This window comes from Balaenoptera ricei, chromosome 1 (genome assembly GCF_028023285.1).
Source record: "Balaenoptera ricei isolate mBalRic1 chromosome 1, mBalRic1.hap2, whole genome shotgun sequence".
In the NCBI taxonomy this organism is placed as follows: domain Eukaryota; kingdom Metazoa; phylum Chordata; class Mammalia; order Artiodactyla; family Balaenopteridae; genus Balaenoptera; species Balaenoptera ricei.
In genome coordinates this window covers 12,796,850-12,820,772 of record NC_082639.1, presented here as the reverse complement: position 1 = coordinate 12,820,772, position 23,923 = coordinate 12,796,850, and the positions used below count along the sequence as shown (strand labels likewise).

The 23,923-nt window shown below is 42.4% G+C and overlaps 2 protein-coding genes and 1 pseudogene across 2 annotated transcripts in view; all 3 read left to right on the top strand.

Annotated features, from left to right (window-relative positions):
* The first annotated feature begins 298 nt into the window (after positions 1-298).
* Positions 299-23,923, top strand: part of SDHB (succinate dehydrogenase complex iron sulfur subunit B) — a 37,210-nt gene continuing 13,585 nt past the window's right edge. Inside the window, exons 1-2 of the mRNA XM_059914720.1 lie at positions 299-567; positions 10,667-10,794. Of these exons, the coding sequence (XP_059770703.1) occupies positions 496-567; positions 10,667-10,794 (200 nt within the window). The 5' untranslated portion in view covers positions 299-495. The remainder of the gene's footprint in view (positions 568-10,666; positions 10,795-23,923) is intronic.
* Positions 13,640-14,864, top strand: LOC132348027 (protein FAM210A-like; annotated as a pseudogene).
* On the top strand, positions 21,000-22,823 carry LOC132348018 (E3 ubiquitin-protein ligase makorin-2-like). The gene has a single exon (XM_059895164.1). It carries the CDS (start codon positions 21,014-21,016, stop codon positions 22,262-22,264), a length of 1,251 nt encoding a protein of 416 aa, XP_059751147.1. The 5' UTR covers positions 21,000-21,013; the 3' UTR covers positions 22,265-22,823.

Sequence of the window (23,923 nt, the reverse complement as noted above, 5' to 3'; positions counted from 1 at the left end):
ATTTGCCCGCGACTGAGGGGTTTCTCAGGATGTGGGAGTGCTGAAACCTGGACAGTCTCAGGCAAACCGCACTGTGTCTGACAGAACTCAGCGACAGAGTTGAGTGACGTGATTGAGTGATAAATTTTCAGGAAGAAAGGGGTTAAAATTGGGATAAGACTTGGATCAGATGGCTCCGCCCCATCATGTTCTTTGTCCCACCCCTTTCCACTGCCCTCCCTCTCAGACTCCGCCCTCTTCCTTGGGGAAGGTCACCTTCCAACGCGGGAAGCCAAGTGGGCATGCGCTGAGCCCACCACAACTGCGCACGCTCTTGTTGACTGTCTCCGCCTTCCCTCCTCCCACTCGGAAAACCGGAAGCCGCCTCCCCCTCGGTGGCTCTTGCGCGGCTATCGGGTCCTCGGTGGATCCTGGCTCGGTGCCGCGGTGCTCGGCGGGACGCCGGCGGAGAGTGACATTGGGGTTAAGGGGTGGGGCTCGACGTCAGGATCCAAGATGGCGGCGGTGGTCGCAGTCTCCTTGAGGCGCCGGTTCCCGGCCACAACCCTTGGCAGAGCCTGCCTGCAGGTGAGCTTCGGCTCTGGGGTGGGAAGGGCAGGGATGAAAGTCACGGAGATGGCTTGCAGTTGAGGGGGCGGCGGAGGAGATTGAGGGGAGCACAGGGCCAGGCCTCAGGGAGGAGGATACCAGCTCCCGCTTGCTCAGGGCTCTGATTTTGGACGGGAGCATACCTGCTGGTTATCTTTCTGCACCTCTCTGCAGCCTGTGAGTTGGTCTGGGCGGAGAGGATTTTTTTAGACATAAGAATAAAAAAGAAGTTCAGAGAGGGGACTTGAATTGCCCAAGGTCACATGGCGAGCGAGTGACGACTGACTTGGAAGCAGAATTCGAATCCAAACATTTGAACGCCAAGCCCTTTTTCTGCCACCAAACCATCACCTCTGAGAAAGACAGAACCGCCGGAGCGTGAAGGATGGGACTGGGAGGCGAGGCACGCCTCCGGGGTGCAAGGTTGAGGGCTCAGTAAAGAGGGGAAGGGAGAAACGGAGGAAAATCCACTCAGCCCCCTGAGGATCTGGGTTCCTTAAAGCAGCGTCATCCTCTCAGTATCCCTGTCTGTAAAGGACGTATCATAATACCGACAGAGTTTGGGCTTGGATCACAGGTACAGAGCTTGGCGCTGCTCTTATTTATATTATTCCAGGTGCATTGATATGTTTCCTCCACGCCCCTTGTATTGTCAGGAAACTACACACTCCTGATCTGCATTCTGAATGGGAACAGGTAGACGGGGAAGGGAAACTGCCATTGCAATCTGTGTATCTCAGGGACTGAGGTATTACAAATCCGTTTCAAATCTTTTTTCCTCTTCTGGGCTCCTGAAAAAACCCTGTAAGGTGGGTGAGCAGGAATTCTAACCTCCTTTTTAGAGATTTGAAAACTGAGGCCCCAGAAAGAAGATTTTTTTTACTTGCTCAAAAATATCACAGCCAAGAACCAGTTGATCCAGGACCTAAACTCAGTGTTTTGAACATAATGTGTGAAAAACTCCTAGCACAGATCTGGGCACATGGTAGGTGTACAAGAAATATTCTGTCCTCTCCTCTTCTTGCGCTCGCATGAGAATACGTCTCATTTTAAGTAACTGCTCTGGCTACACAGCACAGTGCATATGGCCCATCTTCTAATGCTAGCTCTTTCCAATATGCTTCACGTGAATTTAGACAAGTCAGTTTACAGTCTTTCTGAGAAGGAGGGATGAGAAAGAGGACTGCCTACCGGAGCCTCAAGCTGGTGCCCTCTGAACATTAAATTGGTGATTGATAGCGACATTGTTTACCAGTTCCTTTTATAGCTGCTGAGCAAGCAATTAAGTTGTGGGAGCCCCACCAATGAGAGTGAGTTCTAAAGCTCAGGTCCCTCTTCCAAGCATGAATTATAGAAAAGGCTGGTTTCATAGGTCAGTGTTGTAATTCCAGGTGAGGCCATTGTAGGGCCTCCTGAGGGCAGAGAAAATAGAAGATTCCCCCACACATGCACCCCCTTGTAGGAATATGCATTCATACCCACAAAAGCCACCTAAAAAGTAATGAGCTTGATGTATTAGCTCTGGGTACATTCAGGTTCCTAGGAGTCTAGGACACAGTAGGATTTCTCTTCTGAATTCCTTTTATTTAGTTTGCACCACTGAACCACAGTTCTGCCTGTAAGTATTTAACTGTAATGTATTAACTGTTGTTTGTGTTGTTGCCTCATTTCTTCGTCTAGACTCTGTATTCTTTGAAGGCAATTACCACCTACTTTCAGTTGTGTATATCATTGCTCCTAGCACCGGCAGGGCTTAGGATACCTATCTGCCAATCAGAATAATACAAGAACTGATACGGTTGCCAGTGCTGAAAAGCAGAACTTATTTTCTGAGCCATGCTAGAAACTTGGCCCTCTAGTTAATCCTATGAGGTAGATTTTAATACTCCCAACCTTCTTACAAAAGAGGAAATAAAATCAGAAAGGTTAAGTAATTTGCCAAAGAACATCCAGCTACTAAGTGGTAGAGCTTGGATTTGGACCCATGCCGCTCACACATCTAGCTCCAAGCCTGCTCCTTAAGGAAGCTTTCCTAGGGACATAACAAGCTGCCTTCAGCATGATCCAGAATTCACCCTTCTCATCCTCCGTCCGGATTCAGTCCAGTTGTTGATGATCTTGCTTCTTCCCTTAAGTTATAAACTGTGGGTTTCATCTTATCCAAGATTTCCTACAAAGGTGCGCTAAGCCTTGAATACTCACTAGTTTTGTAGATTGAGGTAGAAATGCTTTTGAAGGACCCCACCCCCCACCCCCCACCGCCACCTTGGTCATGGGTTTGTGGTATAAATTTCTGGACAGGCTACAAAGAAAAAAAACCCTCAAATTTTTGCCCACTTCCTCCTGTATATTCTCCTTTTTTGCCTGTTACTGTGGGACAATCGGCAGCACTCCAGTGGCTGCCCTTCACTCATGTTCTCTGTCCCACTGCTTATTCAAAGATAGCTCTCCAGGGCTTCCCTGGTGGCTCAGTGGTTAAGAATCTCATGCCAATGCAAGGGACATGAGTTCGAGCCCTGGCCCAGGAAGATCCCATATGCCGTGGAGCAACTAAGCCCGTGCGCCACAACTACTGAGCCCACGTGCCACAACTACTGAAGCCTGCGCGCCTAGAGCCCATGCTCTGCAGCAAGAGAAGCCACGACAGTGAGAAGCCCGTGCACTGCAATGAAGAGTAGCCCCAGGGCTTCCCTGGTGGCGCAGTGGTTGAGAATCTGCCTGCCAATGCAGGGGACATGGGTTCGAGCACTGGTCTGGGAGGATCCCACATGCCGTGGAGCGACTAGGCCCGTGAGCCACAATTGCTGAGCCTGCGCCTCTGGAGCCTGTGCTCCACAACAAGAGAGGCCGCAATAGTGAGAGGCCCGCACACCGCGATGAAGAGTGGCCCCCACTTGCCGCAACTAGAGAAAACCCTCGCACAGAAACGAAGACCCAACACAGCCATAAATAAATAAATTAAATAAATAAATAAATAAATAAAATTAAAAAAAAAAAAAAGATAGCTCTCCATGAGAATTCCCTGGCAGTCCAGTGGTTAAGACTCCACGCTTCCATTGCAGGGGGCTTGGGTTCAATCCCTGGTCAGGGAACTAAGACCCCGCAAGATGCGTATGGGGAAAAAAAAAGGCAAAGATAGCTCTCCAGAAAGTCTCCCCTCTCCCCTGCCTTATCAGGTTTTCCTTCTCTGTTGTATCAGCAGCAGCAGCACACAAGCATGGTGTAATTTCTTCCATCTTAAAATAAAAATAAAAAGCCAGATCCAGCCACCACCCCAGTTCTCCACTCATCTTTATAGAAAAATGTCTCAAGAGGTGTCTAAACTCGCTGACCACAGTTCATCTCCCCACATCTTCCCATGAACCTATTCCAGTCAGACTTTTCACGCTTACCACTTAACGGAAAGTACTTGGGTCAGGGTCACCAGTGACCTTGGCTTTGTTAAATCTAACGTCAGTCCTCAGTTCTCATGGTACTTTGCTCTCTGAAGCATATTGTTCACTCCCTCCTCAAAACACTTTTTTTGGCCCGACTCCCAGGACATCCCAGGCTTCAGGTTTTCCCCCTTGCACGTTGGCAGTTCTTTCTGTCTCCCTTTGCTGATTTCTCCTTTTTGCCCCAAACTAAATGCTGTGGCTCAGTCCTTAGGCCTCGTCTTTATAGACACTCCTTTGGGCTTTAGATACCTCCTAAATTTATGTCTCCAGCCCAGACTTCACCCCAAATCTTCAGATTCAGATGGCCACCCAACTATATTCTCAAAATTTCCTCATGGATATTTAATAAACTTTTCTTGCCTAAAACCAAAATCCTGCCACTCCCCTGCCACACACACACCAACTTTCCCTCCCATCGTGGTTGATGGCAACTTCATCCTTCACGTGGCGTGGGCCAAAAACTTTCGAGTCATCCTTGCTCTTTGCCTCACTCCCAATCTGTAAGCAAATCTGTCAGTTCCTTCTTAAAGTGTATTTAAAAACTAACCGCTTTTCACCATTTCCACAGCCACCAGCCTCGTTCAAGCCATCATCATCTCTTAGCTGATTATCGCAGTTACTTCCTGCTTTTCTTGCTTTCATCTTTGCACCTCTACAGTTGGTTCTCAAAACAGGAGACAACGTGATCCTTCCAAAACTTGTCTTTGTCACTCCTCAAAACCTTCCAGTAGTTTCCCATCTTACTCGGAGTAGAAGCAAAAGTCCTTCCAAGGCCCTGCGTGGTCTGGTTCTTCCATTAACGTCCTGATTTCCTCTCCTGTTCTGTCCCTCTCACTCACTCCATTCTCAGCTACCACCGGCGCCTCGTTTCTCCTCACACACATTCCCACCTGAAGATCTTTGTGCTCCGTGCTCGTTCTGCCTTCTGTGCTCTTCCCCTAGATTTATGTGTGGCTTGCTTACTCACCTGCTTCGGATCTTTGCTCAAGTGTCAGCTTTTCAGTGAAGTCTTCCCTGGCCACCCCGTTTAGAGTTGTCTCCAGTTGTCTGACAAACTGTAGGTTTTATTTGTGTGCGTCTCCTCCAATCACTGTGTAAGCTGCACAGGACTGGGATGTATGTCTGTTTGGTCCTTGACTCCCCCAAAGCCCAGAACAGTCCCTGGAGCATAGTAGTTGAACAAATAAGTGAATGACTATATCTGGACCAACTACCGCCTAAAATCTTGCTGATTGTTTAAGTAGAGTAAAAACTTTTGCTCTATGCATCTTTTGGGGGAGAGGAATTATCTTTTTGTGCTGTTCTGTTTTGGATTTGCATTTTCACCACTATGTAGCGGCTAAAAGGTTGGACTTTGGAGTCAGATGACCTATGTTTGAATCCTGGCTCTTTTGTTATATGACCTTTTTCTCATTTTTTAATTAAGAATAAAAAACTTTCCTCGTAGAGATGTTGTAAAGATTAGACATAATTTAGTACGACATCTGGCACGTGGTAAGGGCTGAGTGATGAAAGCTATTATTATTACTTCTACTGCATACACCTACAGAACAAATTTTTAGATTTCTTTGGGGAATGTTTTTTTAATCACAGCTCCCAAAAATCCTGTGGATTAACTCTTAGTTCAGCCCTCAAGATGAACAAAGTTCCATCACTTTTAGAACCACAACCTGCCCTGGCCATTTTGATTTCAGTATCTTCTCTCTTCATTCCTGTTAGCCCCCCCTTACCCTACCAAATGTTGTATAAAATACGTTGTATAAAAAACTCAAAATGAATTTAAATTAGTTGTTTTGGAAAAAAATTAATGACACTTTGGGGTACCCCAAAACTTATGTTGGGCTTTATCGCCTTCAGATACTCTGTTGTGTGGTTTTTTTGTTTGTTTGTTTTAATTTTTTTTTTTTTTTTTTGGCTGCATTGGGTCTTCGTTGCTGAACGCAGGCTTTCTCTAGTTGTGGCAAGCGGGGGCTACTCTTTGTAGCAGTGCGCAGGATTCTCAGGGCTTCTCATTGCGGTGGCTTCTCTTGTTGCGGAGCACGGGCTCTAGGCGCACGGGCTTGTTGTGGCTCACGGGCTGTAGAGCGCAGGCTCAGTAGTTGTGGCTCATGGGCTTAGTTGTTCTGTGGCATGTGGGATCTTCCCAGACCAGGGCTCGAACCTGTGTCCCCTGCATTGGCAGGCAGATTCTTAACCACTGCGCCACCAGGGAAGTCCCTGTATATTTTTTAAAGGCATTTTATCCCTCTCCCCCTACTACTGCCTCAGGCATAGCAGCCGCCCACTCTGGGAAACAGTTTAGCAGTTTCTTAAAAAGTTAAACATATAACTACCATACAACCCAACAATTACACTCCTGGGCATTTATCCCAGAGAAATGGAGACTTATGTTCACACAGAAACTTGTCCACAAATGTTCATTAAACTTTATTCATAATAGCCCCAAACCTGGAAACAACCTGCATATCCTTCAGTGGGTGAATGGCTTAACAAACTGAGGTGCATCAGACCATGGAACACTAGTTGGTAATAAAAAGAAATGACTGTTGAGGCACACAACTTGGCTGAGTCTCTAGAGAGTTATGCTGAATGGGAAAAAAGCCAGTCTCCCAAAATTACATATGAGATGATTACATTATATAACATTCTTAAAATGACAGAATTACAGAAATGTAACAGATTAGTGATTGCTAGGGGTGAAGGAGTAGGAATGGGAGGCCTGAGGGGCATGGCTATCTATGGCTGTAAAAGAGCGGATCTTTGCGGGGATGGAAATAATATTCTGTACCTGGACTATATCAGTGGTAATATTCTGGTTATGATATTGTGCTGTAGTTTTGTACAGTGTTACCACTGGGGGAAATTGAGTGAAGAGTACATGGGATCTCAGTATTATTTCTTATAAATGCATGTGATTCTACAGTTACTTCCAAATGAAAAGTGTAATTTAAAAAACTAACAATCTATGGATATATGCAACAACATGAATGAATCTCAGAGCATCATGTTGAGCAAAAGAAGCTAGACTCAAGATGTATTATCTCATGGCATGTATATGAAATTCTATAAGAGGCAAATCTGTAGTGATAGAAAGCCGATCAGTTGCCAGTGGTAGGGAGAGGGTGCTGACTGCAAAGAAACACTAGAGAACTTTCTGAATGGAAATATTCTGTCATAATTGTGGTAGAAGTTATACAACTTCATCAAAACTCATCAAATTATACACTTAAAATTAGTGAATTTTATTGTAATGACTATACCTCATTAAATCTAACAAAAACAAAAAAGGGGGTGTGTTAAGCAAGCAAAAGGCCTCTGGAGCTAATATCTTCAAGAGGGAATTCCCTGGTGGTCCAGTGGTTAGGACTCCGCGCTTTCACTGCTGAGGTTGCAGGTTCCGGGCAACTAAGATCCCGAAAGCCATGCGGCACGGCCAAAAAATAATAATAATAATATCTTCAGGAATCTTTTCACTTCTTCCACTTCCTCTTAAACACCACAAGGTGGCATTAGCCAAACGTTCCTGTCATTTCACAATGGAGGCCCTAGTGAAAAGTGTTCATTTGTAGAAATGACTTTCCTTTTATTAATGATCTTAGCCAGCTTGGTGATAAGATAAAATACAGCTTTCATCCTCACCTTCACTTTCATTTTCTTCATACATTTTCTTCTTTTATACTGAGAGCTGATATTTTCAGCTTCATTTAATTTGGGGCGGTTTTTGCAAGCAAGTAATAAACTCCATTGCATTTCTTGTAATTACTCAATTAACCTTAAGAGTTTTTACTTTCTTTAACAGTGTATAAGAGAATTAGTTGGCCCAGAATACCATCTGAATATTTCTATCTTCAACTTATAAGTGCTCTTTGGACTGGCAGGATCCCTCATCACCACAGTAGAAGCTCAGCAGGACTTGTTGAGACCTTGTTTCATCTGCCTAAATGCAAAAGGGCTTCAAGGGCTATGGGATGGGGGCAGCTTAGCATTACAGTTAAGTCCCCTACATACAAACAAGTTCCGTTCCGAGAGCGCGTTCGTAAGTCCAGTTTGTTTGTAAGTCCAACAAAGTTAGCCTAGGTACCCAACTAACACAATCGGCTATATAGTACTGTACGGTAATAGGTTTGTAATACTTTTCACACAAATAATACATAAAAAACAAACAAACACGAAAGATAAAGAAAACATTTTTAATCTTACAGTACAGTACCTTAAAAGTACAGTAGTACAGTATAACAGCTGGCATACAGGGGCTGGCATCGAGTGAACAGGCAAGAATTACTGACGAGAGGAGGGAGAGGAGGTGGGAGATGGTTCCTTGCTGGAACCAGATGCACGTTCGCGCCTTTGAAAGTTCACAACTTGAAGGTTCTCATGTAGGGGATTTACTGTATACAGTAAGTGGTTAGGACTCCGCGCTTTCACTGCTGAGGACCGGCATTCAATCCCTAGTCGGGGAACTAAGATCCCACAAGCCACACAGCACAGCCAGAAAATAAAATAAAAAAATAAAATTGTATTAAAATTTTTAATTAAATTAAAAAAAATTGATAGACTGAGTAATGCACATTGCCCTCCCTAACATGGATGAGCCTTATCCAATCAACTGAAGGCCTCAGTAGAACAAAAGGCTGACCCTCCTTCGAATAAGAGGAAGTTCCTCCTGCCTGACTGCTTTCAAACTAAGACATTGATTTTTTTTTGCTTGCCTTTGGACTTGAAATAACGACTCTTCCTGGGTCTTGAGCCTGCTGGCCTTTGGGCTAGAACTATACCATTTGCTCTCCAGCTTGCCAACTGCAGATCTTGAGACTTGTTATCCCCTGTAATCACATGCGCCAATTCCTTATAATAAGTCTCTTTTCATATATGTGTATATATATGTACACACCATTGGTTCTGTTTCTCTGGAGAACCCTAACTAATACACCTGCTCTTAAGGAGTTAAGACGTAAAGAGAAGAAAACAGCACCAAGAAGAGACCTGAGAATATTCACAAATGAATAGTACAGTGTTTAGGAATGTGGGTTCTGGAGCCAGACAGACAGACCTGGGTTCCAATCCTGGCTCCACTCACCAGCTCTGTAATCACGAGCCCATCACTTGATCTCTGAGCCTCATTTTTCTCGTCTTTAAAATGAAGATTCAGTGGAGTAATTAATATAAAGCTTTTAATTCGGTGCCAGGCAATAATAAATAGTGGTTTTTTAAATGAGTATAAACTTAAATATGAAACTTTTTTTTGAGCAACAGCACCCTTTTTGCAAATATGTTTTTATGCGGAGGCTGTTGTGGTTGAAGGCGTGAGGGAAGTCAGGCCCACCCTCTTAACCTTATCTATCCCAGCAGCCCCTGGGTGGCACTCTAGGATTCCTTGGCTCGCTGTGTGAAACCCACTGGCAGAGACTGCAAGTGCCCAGGAGATGGAACAGTATCATCAGAGAGAGCAGGTCTCAGCTGCTTGTTAGTTCCCTAAATTTATTTTAAGATACAATATTCTTTATCTTGTTTCCTGCCATAATGCTATGGACGGAATGTTTGTGTTCCCCCAAAATTCATATGTGGAAGCCCTAATCCCCACTGTGGTGGTATTTGAAAATGGGGCCTTTGAGAGGGAATTAGGGTTAAATTAGGTCATGAGGGTAGGACCTGTATGATGGGATTAATGCCTTTATAAAAAGAGGAAAAGACATGAGATCTCTTTCCAACATGTGAAGATAGAGCAGGAATGTAGGTCTCTGCAAACCAAGAAGGTCCTCACTAGACATCGAATCTGCTGACACCTTGATCTTGGGCTTCCCAGCCTCCAAAACTGTGCGAAGTAAATGATTGTTGTTTAAGCCACCCAGCCTTCGGTATTTTCTTACAATGGCCCAGACTAAGACACCTAATCGAAAAGCACCAGCATCTCATTTTGACAACTGCAGTGGCTTTCTAACTGGTTTCCCCAGATGTCATGTGACAGTTCTTCCCTTGTAAGCCAGTGATGTTCTTCTCAAAAATAAAAATGATTGTGTCACCCACCTGATAAATTTTTATTAGCTTCTTATTGCTCTTAGGATAAAATCAAAACTTACAAGTCTTTCTTAAGTTCCTCGAGTCTGCCACTCTTCCATCCCTTGTCAAGTCACCCTGCTTTACAGTGGACTTCTCTCGGTCCTCACAGGTGCCTGTGCTCTCCCCCACCCGGGCCTCTACATGTGTTGTTCCTAGGTTTATAACACCCTGTTCTCCTTCCCCTTCATCCCTATACATCAAGCCTCAGCTTAAATATCATTTATAGAGCCTTCCCCGACCACTTAGACTAGTGCAAGTCTCTGCTGCATTCTTCCCTCTCTACACTTTATTGTGAATATTTCATTTATCTTCTTGCTCACTACAAAGTAGATTCTATAAGGGCAAAGGCTATGTCTCTTTTGTTAAGCACCATTTCACCAGCCCCCAGCACCATGTCTGGTATATTACAGGTACTTAGTATTGTGTGTTGGATATTGGATGACTGCCTATCCCAAGAAGACTGTGTCAGTAATGTGTGGGTTTGTATCCAGTATTGCAGTTTATAGTGGCAACTAAACAGAAGGATTTATCTTGCATTTTTAATGGTTTTTTTTTTTCCTTCTTATGAACTTTTTAAATTTCAGGCCTGCCGTGGGGCCCAGACAGCTGCAGCCACAGCTCCCCGCATCAAGAAATTTGCCATCTATCGATGGGACCCAGACAAGACTGGAGATAAACCTCATATGCAAACTTACGAAATTGATTTGAATAAGTGAGTATCTCTGTGAAAGCTAGGTATTTGATAAATGAAGGTGAGCTCTTGATCTATATCAGGGACATGCTTTTCCCATCCTTGGAAGGTTTAAAAACAGATTATCCAGTGGCTCTGGAATTTATCATCTATTTTTAAAACAACAAGGTAGATACCTGATTCAAAAACATAATACCAAGAAGAACAACTTTTACAAAATTCGTTTCCTTCCCGCAAATCAAAGTATAACAGTTTCTAGGAATACTGACAGAGATAGCATTATGCATAGTATCTGAAGTCATTAACACATTAACAATTTTAAAATACTCAATGTTTTTATGTTAATTTATGTATATGGACCTATGTATTCTATAATAATGATAAGCACTGTAAACTTGGCTGGAATGGTGATAGGACAAGATAGGGGTGTAGTTTAAATATTAAAAATGATCCATACCTATGTATTAGCTTTCTGTTTCTGTCGTAATAATTGCTGCAAACTTAGTGGCTTAAAACAACATAGATTTATTATCTTATAGTTCTGTAGGTTAGAAGTCTGGTAAAGGTTTCGTGACTAAAATCAAGGTGTCAGCAGGCTGTGTTCCTTTCTGGAGACTAGAGAATCCGTTTTCTGCTCCTTCGAGCTGTTGGCAGAATTCAGTTCCTTATGGTTGTAAGACTGAGGTCCCTGTTTTCTTGTTGGCTGAAAGCTGAGAGCCATTCCCAGTTTTTAGAGAAACTGCATTCCTTGGCTCATAGTCCACATCTTCAAAGCCAACAACAGCACGTTGAGTCCTTCACATTACCACTCCTGAACCGCTCCTCTTCCATCTTGTTTTTTTTTTAATTTTATTTATTTATTTTTGGCTGCATTGGGTCTTCGTTGTGGTGCATGGGCTTCTCATTGCGGTGGCTTGTCTTATTGCGGAGCACGGGCTCTAGGTGCGCAGGCTTCAGTAGTTGTGGCACGTGGGCTCAGTAGTTGTGGCATGTGGGCTCTAGAGCACAGGCTCAGTAGTTGTGGCACACGGGCTTAGTTGCTCCGCGGCATGTGGGATCTTCCCGGACCAGGGCTCGAACCCGTGTCCCCTGCATTGGCCGGAGGATTCTTAACCACTGAGCCACCAGGGAAGCCCCCTCTTCCATCTTTAAAGAATCTCCACAGGTAGCCAAAAGGAAAGAAGAATCTAGTGGGCTGGGCTCTAGCTTCCCACCACTCCACACCTCCACCTCCCAAGTAGAACCAGAGCTGCTCTGTTTTATGATCTGTTTTATTTGTAAATGAATAAGTATTTCTTTTGAACAAAAGCTTCCATGGCACCAAAAAAGTTATTTGAAAACCACAGGTACTTTAAATGCTTTTCTTAAACTCTATCAACACACAAACTCTTTTAATAAGATAGAGTTAATTGATACATAATCTTCTTCTCAGACAAAATTATCAAATATTCAGCAACCAAAAATTATTAATAAAATTCAAAGAAAGGGAAATTGTACAGGCCACATTTTCTGACCATAATACAATAAAACTAAAAATTCATATTAAGAACAAAAAAACCCTAATTACTTGGAAATTTAAAGCACTCTTTTAAATAACTACTTGATTAAGGAATAATAAAAATATTATTATCAGATACTTAGAAAATAAAAACATTGCAAATTAAAACTAGAGAATGTGATTAAAACTGGAAGAGTTAAATTCATAACTATTTTTAACGATAAAATTTAAAGTGATTGCGTTTACTTCCAATAATGGCAGAATAGTTTCCCTCATACTAACCTTTCAACAAATAATAACTGTACACTCTGGTTTATAAGATAAATATAAGAAACAATGACCTGAAGGCACAGGAGAGTGACCAAAGCAGGCAGACACTGGAAGGGAGTTGACACTTGTTAAGTATAGAGTGTTACTTGGATAAATAAACTGTTTTTGCATGTTTTTTTTTTACCTGAGGGCAAGCCCCGGTTGATGTGGGAGTGCAAGGGCTAAAACTCGATTAAAAAAAAAATCACAGTCTAGGGACTTCCCTGGTGGTGCAATGGTTAAGAATCCGCCTGCCAATGCAGGGGACAGGAGTTTGAGCCCTGGTCTGGGAAGATCCCACATGCCGTGGAGCAACTAAGCCCGTGTGCCACAGCTACTGAGCCTGCGCTCTAGAGCCTGCGAGCCACAACTACTGAGCCTGTGTGCCAAAACTACTGAAGCCCACGCGCCACAACTACTGAAGCCCACGCGCCTAGAGCCCGTGCTCCACAACAAGAGAAGCCACCGCAGTGAGAAGCCTGCACACCGCAACAAGAGTAGCCACCGCAGTGAGAAGCCTGCACACCGCAACAAGAGTAGCCCCCGCTCGCCGCAACTAGAGAAAGCCCGCACAGCCAAAATAAATAAATAAATAAATTTATTGAAAACAAAAACAAAAAACCCCCACAGTCTTAGTGTGGTCACTAGCTTGAATAACCAGATGATATATTTGGAAGCTACCATAGCACCAGTAAATGAGGGGGAAATCCTGGAAAGAAGTACAGAGGGGGAGCCCCAAATTCTGTTTATGAACTGTGCCCAGATCTTGAGTTCAGCCATACTAATTGTTGCTTTAAAAAAAAATCAGGCCGTGCTGAGGGCACCGGCAAGAGCGGGTGCGAGCAGGTGGCTGGTGGGGCTGGTGTGTCAGGTGGGCGGGCCGGAAGCTGGGTCGCCTGAGCCCGCGGCTTCCGGCATCCTGACCCATGCTCGGCTGGTCACTCTGTAGGGACACGGGGCAGGGGGGCTCCAAGCGGCCGCACAGCGGGGAGCGGTGGCGGCAGCCTCAGGTCCTGAGTCTCTATAGAAGCTGAAATCCATCAATCTCCTTTCTTCAAAATGCAATGAAATGTACCAAAGACTGTATTCCGACTGGCACGTAGGACATGCATGGAACCAGATAAAGCTGGTCTTTGGGGACACTGTCAAAACAGAAAGGAACCATTACTTTTACATATGTCGGAATCCAGAGTGGTTTGGGTACCGGGCCCTCGGAAACGATGGCTGCATTACCTGCTGCCCAGTGTGTTGCAAAGGAAAGGAAGCCATTCATTGTTCATCCACCCCAACCGGGGGTCCTTCACCCTAAACAGTGGGAGCAGGATATCTTATCCAAGAGGGTTCTGTCATCCAGTGCTACATCCCCAGGAACTCCCTCCAAAAAAAGGAAGAACCTGATCCTTTACAAGACAGATCAGTTGGTCCTTATCAACGATTTAAGAAAACATTTAGGGCTTCCCTGGTAGCGCAGTGGTTAAGAATCCGCCTGCCAATGCAGGGGACACAGGTTCAAGCCCTGGTCCGGGAAGATCCCACATGCCGCGGAGTAACTAAGCCTGCAAGCCACAACTACTGAGCCTGTGCACCACAACTACTGAGCCTGCTGCGCTCTAGAGCACGCGAGCCACAACTACTGAGCCTGCGAGCCACAACAACTGAAGCCTGTGCGCCTAGAGCCCATGCTCTAAAACAAAGAGAAGACACCACAATGAGAAGCCGGCGCACCGCAACAAAGAGTAGCCCCCTCTCGCTGCAACTAGAGAAGGCCCGCGCGCAGCAACAAAGACCCAACACAGCCAAAAATAAAATAAATAAATAAAAATAAATTTATTAAAAAAAAAAATTTAGATAATATGGGAAAGTTTTGATTCCAGTGCATCTAATAACTTCCAGTGTTTGGCTTGGAATGTTTTATTATGCAGCCATAAAAGGAGTGAATGTCGTTCCTTTTCTAGAACTTACTGGGTTACCTGACAGCGTAGTAAACATTCTGAAAAATTCCCAGAGTGGAAATGCACTAACAGCATATGCCCTGTTGAAGATTGCACTGCCTACGAGATACACTGTGACCCGGGGGTGGAGGGGGGGGACTGCTTTCACTGTGAAGTATCTGCGCAGCCGCGGCTGCATGTCAACGCCACCTCCTGTGAAGGAGTATCTGCAGGACAGGATGGAGGAGACAAAGGAGCTCCTCACAGAGAAGATGGAGGAGACAAAGGACAGGCTCACTGAAAAACTGCAAGAAACCAAAGGAAAGGTTTCTTTTAAGAAAAAAGTGGAATAAGGTGCCTTATATACCAGGTTATAGACAGTTCCTGCACTTTAACCCTTGGAGACTATGGACAAAGGTACATGCTCTTGAATATTTTTTTGGTTAGCAGCCTAAATATAGCAGTCCTCTGAGGGTTAAAGAACTGAGATAACTTTTTAAAGTTAAACATCACGAGAAAATCAGTGTTTTTTGAAAAGAAAAAATGAATCCAGTATAAGAATTTCGTGTCAGTAGCAGCGTTAAGCAGCGGTCCATGTCTTCAGTCATCCTTGCTTTGTGTTCAGATGCAGCTGTTGACTCCTTGAATAGCTGGTGCGGCCCTCCACAGATTTAACACTAGGTCTTCATCTTTGTTATTCATTGAGGTTTTAACTATATTCAGTTCTCAACGTGGAGACAAACTGTTATCGTCAGAACTGCTTGTGAATAAGAGGATATTTAGTCTTTCTATAAAGACAGTATATAACGGTTACATACCAGTTAAAAGGTAGACTTCATGTGAAGAAAGCTGAATGAAAATTGGGTCATGTATATGTAAATTAGATGTATTGGTTATATGTAAATGAAAAATTGACCCTTTAAAAATGATTTTTACGTGAAGCTTGCCATAATCAAATTTTTTAAGCAAATCTGTGCGGCATAGCACTTTCTCACCCAGAAAGTAAAACTGTTATTCCTGCATCGTGTCCTCTCCAACTGATCTCTCAGAGGGAAAGGGAAAATCATTACACCTTAAGTTTATGGTGGAGATCAAATATCCTTACCAGTGCCTGGAGCTTGTGGTTCTCAGCAGTGCAGGTTTGGGAGGATGGGACCTGCCTGTCCCTGCCTCCTGGTTTCCACCAGCCAGAGTCGGTCTTGATTCCATTTTGGAGTAAAATTTTAAGATTGTAGCTGCTGTTTCCTCTTGCATTGAAACATCCTTACTTGAGCATTTTACTTGAATTTTTTAAATAGCAAAGCTATCATTAAAACCTGCTTGGAATGAAATTCAGTCATGTCAGATGTGAAAGTTGCCCCAATTTGTGTGGGTGTGTTTGAGGATGTGTTTGTGTGTTTCCTTTTGCTCTGCCTTTACTTCAGTTCTAACCTTTCAATTGAAAGAGGGAATGGGCCTCTTTCTAGACTGTCTTTGTTATGGGTGATCTGATAAGGCAAGAGAATGCCAGAAGTAGTCCCGCAGGCATCACTGCTGTGAGGCAGGGTTTTCGTATTAAATACTGAGTTTGGCCAAATTTAGAGAATACTTTAAAGGGAAAATAATGTTTACATTTGATATGTCTAATCATTATATTGGCTGTGCTGTGGTTGGACTCTTCTTTGTGGGGGTGGGTGGAGTGGTGAGGGGGCAGGGCTCACTCTGCCACATGCAGGCCTGATAAGGCAGGATGGTTTGTCTCCTGATACAGGTCGAACGTGTGATTTCAAATTGACAGCACATTTTCAAATCCAAAAAACAGTAAACATGTTTTAGCTTGTTTATTAAATAATTCACATTTTTGCGTATATTAAATGCTAAGATAGATATTAACAAATTTGTTTATTTTTAACCACTGAGACTGCCTGGTGTAAAATCATGTGTTATATGAAACTTTCTTTTTACTTTTCACGCTGCCTAGGGCGTGTTTTCCAATGAGGATAAATTGTGGATCTTAGAAGCACTAATAATCCTGAGTTTCCACCTTTGGTTCAGCCCATTTGAGATTTGTTGCCATTCAGTTTCATAATTGTGTTGTGTTTGTCCAGTTACAGAAAGTGAGGCGCTGGGGAGTGCTTTGATAATCTCTAGTGAAACATTCTCTGAAGGTGTAAAAAAAAAAAAAAAAATCACTCTTCTGAGAAGCATGATACAGTCCAGGGTTACTACAGCATGTTATTCACAAGGTCCAGCATACAACCCAGAATTACTAATCATACAAAGAAACAGTGAAAAGTGAAAAGACAATCAGTGGAGACCAGCCTTGAAGCAACCCAGTTGTGGGAACTAGCAGAAAGGACTTTAAGCAATTATAATTGTGTTCATAGATAAAGGAAGATACGCTCATGATGGGATAGGAAATCTCAGCAGAGAGAAACTATTTTTTTTTTTTTGAGAGAAACTATTGATATTTAAAAAGAACCAATGGAAAATCTGGAACTGAAAAATACAATATCTGAAATAGAAAATTCACTGTATAGGCTTAACAGCAGATTGGAAATGACAGTAGGAAGATTTGGTGAACCTGAAAGTAAATTACTAGGAAGTGTCTATTCTTAAGACAAAAAGGAAAAAAGATTTTTAAAAAAGAACCTCATTGATCCATGAAACAGTATCAGGAGGTCTAACACATGTGGAATTGGAGTCCCAGAAGGAGTGGAGTGGGGGAATGGGCAAAAAATATATTTGAAAAGGTAATGGCCAAGAATTCCTCAAGCTTGTGAAAAACATAATTTACATATTCAAGAATCTTAGTGAGGGCTTCCCTGGTGGCGCAGTGGTTAGGAATCCACCTGCCAATGCAGGGGACATGGGTTTGAGCCCAGGTCCAGGAAGATCCCACATGCTGCGGAGCAACTAAGCCCATGTGCCACAACTACTGAAACCTGCACGCCTAGAGCCTGTGCTCTGCTACAAGAGAAGCCACCACAGTGAGAAGCCCATGCACCGCAACGAAGAGTAGCCCCCACTCGCTGCAACTAGAGAAAGCCCTCACAGAGCAACAAAAACCCAATGCAGCCATAAATAAGTAAATAGATAGATAGATAGATAAATTTTAAAAAAAGAATCTTAGTGAACTCCAAGCCCAACATAAATAAATAAATAAATAATAAATAAATAAATAGGATCTTAGTGAATTCCAAGCAAGGTAGATACACAGAAAACCACCCAAGCACATCATAATCAAGTTACTGAAGATAAACAAAATCTTGAAAGCTATGAGAAAAAAACACATTGCATGCAGGGATATGAATGATTGTTTACTACTCATCAGAAATTATGGAAGCCAAAAGACAGTGGAATGTCTTCTCTAAGTTACTAAAAGGAAAGCTCTGTCAACTGAAATTCCGTATTCAGCAAAAAGATCTTCAAGATGAAGATGAAATTAAGACATTTTCAGATAACAAAAAGTAAAAGAAGTCATAGCTTCCTGTACTGCGTGAAAGAGGAAGTTTTTCAGGCTGAAGAAAAATAATACCAGGTGGGCCAGAGACCTGTGCCACATGAAAAAGGAAGTTTTTCAGGCTGAAGAAAAATAATGCCAGGTGGAAACTCAACTCTTAGAAAAGTAATGAAAGGCACCATATATGATAAATACAAAACCATTTTTTCATCTTAACTTAATTAAAATAGATATGACTGTTTAAAACAAAATCATAGGGACTTCCCTGATGGTCCATTGGGTAAGACTCCACACTCCCAGTCCGGAGGGCCCAAGTTTGATCCCTGGTCGGGGAACTAGGTCCCGCATGCATGCTGCAACTAAGAGTTGGCATGCCACAACTAAGAGTTCACCTGCCACAAGTAAGAAGTCCACATGCCACAACTAAAAGACCCAGCGCAGCCTAAATAAATAAATAAATAATAGCATTTTTTAAAAACAAAACAAAATTATAACATTGTCTTACATAAAATATAACTTATATAGAGGTTGGAATGTTGTTGCGTGAAGTGGTACAATATTAACTCTAAATAGACTGAAAAGTTAAGGACATATAATTCTAGAGTAACCTTTTTTTTTTAATGCAGAGAGATATACAGCTAAAATGGAATTGGAATATATAAATTAAATATATCAAAATGGAATTCTGAAAATATTTACTTAATCTAAAAATACTACTTAAAAGAAGGCAGAAAAGAGAGAACAGGGAAAACGTGTTGGGACACATAGTAAAATGATAGACCCAAATCCAACCATATCAATAAGTACATCAAATGAAAAGAGACTAAACACTCCAATTAAATGGCAAAGATTGTCAGGATAAGTAAAGAAGCGAAGCCCAACCACATGCTATTTACAAAAAATGCACTTTAAAAAAATTTTTGGCCACACTGTGGGGCATGCAGGATCTTAGTTCCCTGACCAGGGATCGAACTCTCACCCCCAGCAGTGAAAGTGTGGAGCCTTAACCACTGGACTGCCAGGGAGGTCCCCCAAAGTGCACTTTAAATATAAAGACACAGATAGGTTGAAAGTGAAAGAGTGGAAAACAATATCCATGCAATCTGCATTAAACATAAAAAAGAGTGGCTATGGTAATATCAGATAAAGTAGACTACAAGGCAGAGAACACTACTGGAAATAAGAGGGGACATTTCATAATGATAAGGGGATCATTTTATCAGGAAGACATAACAATCATAAATGTGATTATGAAATACACATTCTTTTTAAGTGCACATGCTACATTCACTAAGATACTGGGCCATAAAACAAATTTCAATAAATTTCAGAAAGTTGGAATCTTACAGGGTATAATCTCTGACCACAGTGGAATTAAAATTTAAAGCAGTGACAGCAAGATAATTTAGGTATCAAAGCAGAAATCACAAGGGAAATTAGAAAAGATATTGAACTAAATGATAATGAAAATATAGCATTTCAAAATATGCAAGATGCATCTAAAGCAGTGCTTAGAGGGAAAATTATAGCTTCAAATACATACATTAAAAGAAGAAAGGTTTAGAATCAGTGATCTAAGATTCTACCCTAAGAAGGTAGAAAAATAAGAGCAAGGTAAACCAAAAGCAAGTAGAAAAAGGAAATAATAAAAATAAGAGCAAATAGGATGGGGGCTGGGGGGAAGACAGCTGGTAGAAAAAAATAAAACCAAAAGTTGGTTTTTTTGGAAACAACAAATTTGATCATCTCCTAGCCAGACTGGAGAAAAATAAGAGAAAACAAAATCCCAATATCAAGATAGAAAGAGAGCCTATGGATATTAAAATGATACCGAGAGTATTATGAATAACTTTATGACAAATTCAATAATTGATGAAATGGACAAATTCCTTGAAAAAAATACAACTTACCAGATTGACATAAGATGAAATAGAAAATATGAATAGTTCTGTGTTACAGAAATTAAATGTGTTATCAAAAACATTTTCACATGGAAAAATCCAGGCCCAGGTGGCTTCACTGGTGAATCATATCACACATTTAAGAAAAATCTAACACCAATATTCTTTCAGAAAATAAACAAGGAATATTCATTTCCTAGTTCATTTTATGAGGCCATCATAACCTGATACCAAAATCTAACAAAGACATTACAAAAACGAAAATTACAAATTGGTATCATTCGTGAACATAGACACAAAAATCCTTAAGAAATTTTAGCAGTTCAAATCTAGCAATCTATAAAAAGGGATAATGCCTTAATGACCAAGTTTCAGTTTATCTCAGGAATATGAAGTTGGCTTAACACTGGAAAATCAATCATTGTAATTCATCATACAAAGGATAAAGGGGAAAAGCCATAACTCTGCAAATTTGAAAAAGAAGGAAACTTCCTCAATCAGATAAAGAGTATCTAGGGACTTCCCTGGTGGTCCAGTGGGTAAGACTCCACGCTCCCAATGCAGGGGGCCCGGGTTCAATCCCTGGTCAAGGAACTAGACCCTGCACGCATGCCGCAACTAAGAGTTTGCATGCCGCAGCTAAGACCCGACACAGCCAAGATAGATAGACAGGTAAATAAATAAATAAAAATGAATCTTTTTTTTTAAAAAAAGAGTATGTATGGAAAAAGCTGCAGCTAACAACATGCTTAATTGTGAAATATTGAATGCTTTATCCATAAGACCTGGAACAAAACAAAGATGTCCACTCTCCACTTCTATTCATCATTTTACTGTACATTCTAACTAGTGCATTAAAGGCAAATGAAAGAAATAAAAGACATGAGGATCGAAAATGAGGGAATTAAATTGTCTCTAGTTACAAATAACATGATTGTTTACATATAAAATTCCAAGGAATCTACAAAACTACAAGAACATACTAAGTAAATTTAGCAAGGTTGCAGGATACAAGGTCAATATGCAAAAATAATTTTTTTATACTAGCATCAACCATTCAGAATTTTAAGGTTTTAACCAGGGAAATTAGGCAAGAAAAAGAAAGAAAAGGAAATTGGAAAGTAAGAAGGAAACTCTCGGGCCCTTCCACCCGACCGCCATGAGCACCAAGCAGGTCACTTGCAGGTATTTTATGCATGGTATGTGTCGGGAAGGAAACCAGTGCCTGTTCTCACAGGACTTGGCAAACAGCAAGCCATCTACCATCTGCAAATACTACCAGAAGGGCTGTTGCGCCTACGGAACTTGTTGCAGATACGATCACACGAGGCCCTCTGCTGCAGCTGGTGGGGCCATGGGCACTGTTCCCCACGGGGTGCCCTCCCTCGGTTTCCACAGTCCTCACCCTCCTTCTTACCTCACTGCATCAATCGTGAAAACTAACTTACACGAGCCTGGGAAACGTGAAAAGAGGACATTGGTACTTAGAGACCGAAATCTCTCTGGCATGGCTGAAGAAAAGACTTGCCCAAGTGTGGTGAGTAATCCCGGAGGCTGCAGCGACCTGCAGAACAGCCCGGAGCTGAAGCCGCATTCCTACCTAGAAAGAATCAGCAGTGGTCTCGACAACTTAGAAGCTAGCATCTCCTACAGCAGCGAGCAGCAGCTGTGCCCCTACGCAGCTGCCGGGGAGTGCCGATTTGGGGATGCTTGTGTCTACCTGCATGGGGAAGTTTGTGAAATCTGTAGGTTACAAGTCCTGCACCCCTTCGACCCAGAGCACAGGAAAGCTCACGAGAAGATCTGCATGTCAACATTCGAACACGAGATGGAGAAGGCCTTTGCCTTCCAGGCGAGTCAGGACAAAGTGTGCAGCATCTGCATGGAGGTTATCCTCGAGAAGGCGTCAGCCTCGGAGCGGAGGTTCGGGATCCTTTCCAACTGCAACCACACGTATTGCCTGTCCTGCATCCGGCAGTGGAGGTGTGCCAAGCAGTTTGAGAACCCAATCATCAAGTCTTGTCCAGAGTGCCATGTGATATCAGAGTTTGTAATTCCAAGTGTGTATTGGGTAGAAGATCAGAATAAAAAGAACGAGTTGATTGAAGCTTTCAAACAGGGAATGGGAAAAAAAGTTTGTAAATACTTTGAGCAAGGCAAAGGGACCTGCCCGTTTGGAAGCAAATGCCTTTACCGCCATGCTTACCCTGATGGGCGGCTAGCGGAACCAGAGAAGCCTCGGAAACAGCTCAGTTCTGAAGGCACTGTGAGGTTCTTTAATTCAGTGCGGCTCTGGGATTTCATTGAGAACCGAGAGAGCCAGCATGTCCACAACACTGAAGACGTCGACATGACAGAGCTTTGGGACCTCTTCATGCACCTCTCCGGAGTGGAGTCATCAGAACCCTGAAGAGTAGGTGGTCGCCCTGCATCTTCGGCTCCACCAGCCGAGCCTTCCCCAAGCCAGGGTGTGCAGAGCTTCTTTCACGGCAGCCTGGGGTGGCGTGTCACTTGGATTTGAGTGGGGTTGTATTTAACCTTGGTCTCATCCACTCCATTATTACAGCCATGGGAAGAGTGAGGATATAAAATAACCTTAACACATATATGGAATCGCTGCTTCTCTAGTTGCTATTTATCTTAGTTGCACCTCAAACTCCTCAGGGGGGGCAGCTGACCAGCCAGAGTTTTCATTGATTGATTCAGACCAGCCTGGCTCCCGTCCTCGAGGACCGTGCAGGTGCCCCTAAAAGCAGCAGATTCATTTATCTTACCAAAGGATTCCTGTGTGGTGAACCTCCCTAGTATACTGAAATAGTGTGATCAACACTGGATTTGTATATTGCTTTTCAAAACCACGCTGCACACCTTAGCACAAAACTTGACTTAGGGCTCCGCAGTGTCCCAAATCAGGGGAGAAGTCTTGCTGCGGGACGTTCAGCAGACAGGTATAAACCTTCTTACCTGGGGGTGGGGTGGGGGTGGGGGCTCTTGAAGTAGCAGGAAGCAGAGATACGGCCCCTCTTTTACGGTTTGTGTTAGGGTCACAATCGGAGTAATCTTGCACACATGCCTCCAGGGAAACTCTCACCTGCTGGCTTGTGCCCCGAGGGCTCATGTGTGTTTTTATCTGTAAAACCTGGCTTTGATTTGAAATTTTATAATAACTTAACAGCACCCAACAACACTTTCTGGTTCTGATCTAGCGGTGGTCCTGAAGAGAACTGAGTTCTGTCATCAGTAGTGATTTTAATTGAACGAACATAACCTTGTGAATCAGAACTCAGTCCAAGAGTTCTGCTCCCAAAGGCATGAACAAATGGAGTTCAAGCTGTGAGCTCAGGATTTAAAAGGAGGAAACAGCCATTAAACCTACATTTAATTTATTTTATTAAAATAACAAATTGAATAACTGTATTTTGTCAGGCGCAATAAAAACAAAATTAAACCCAAATTATCAAGAAAAAAAAAAAGGAAACTCTCTTTTCACAGATCACATGACCTTGTATATAGAAAATCCTAACAAATTCACACCAAAAAATTATTAGAATCAATAAATTAGTTCAGCAAAGTTGTAGGATACAAGTTAAGTATATAAAAATCAATTGTATTTCTGTACACCAGCAATGAACAATCCTAAAATAAGAAAATGATTCCATTTACAGTAACATCAAAAAGAATAAAATACTTAGGAACAAACTTGGCAAAAGAAACGCAAGACTGAAAACTATAGGACATTGTTGAAAGAAACTAACAAAGACCTAAATAAATGGAAAGATATTTCATGTTTCTGGGTTGGAAGACTTAATATTTTTAAGGTGGCAGTGCACCCCCAAGTTTATATACAGATTCATTGTAATCACTCTCAAACCCCAGTAGCCTTTTTTTTGCAGAAATTGACAAGCTGATCCTAAAATTCATATGGAAGTGCAAGGGACAAAGAATAGCCAAAACAATCGATTTCTATGTACCAAAATGTTATTTGCAGCATTGTGTGTAATAGGGAAGGATTTTAAGCAACCTAAGTGTTCTTCCATAGGAAAATGGTTACGTAATTACAGTCCCTTGG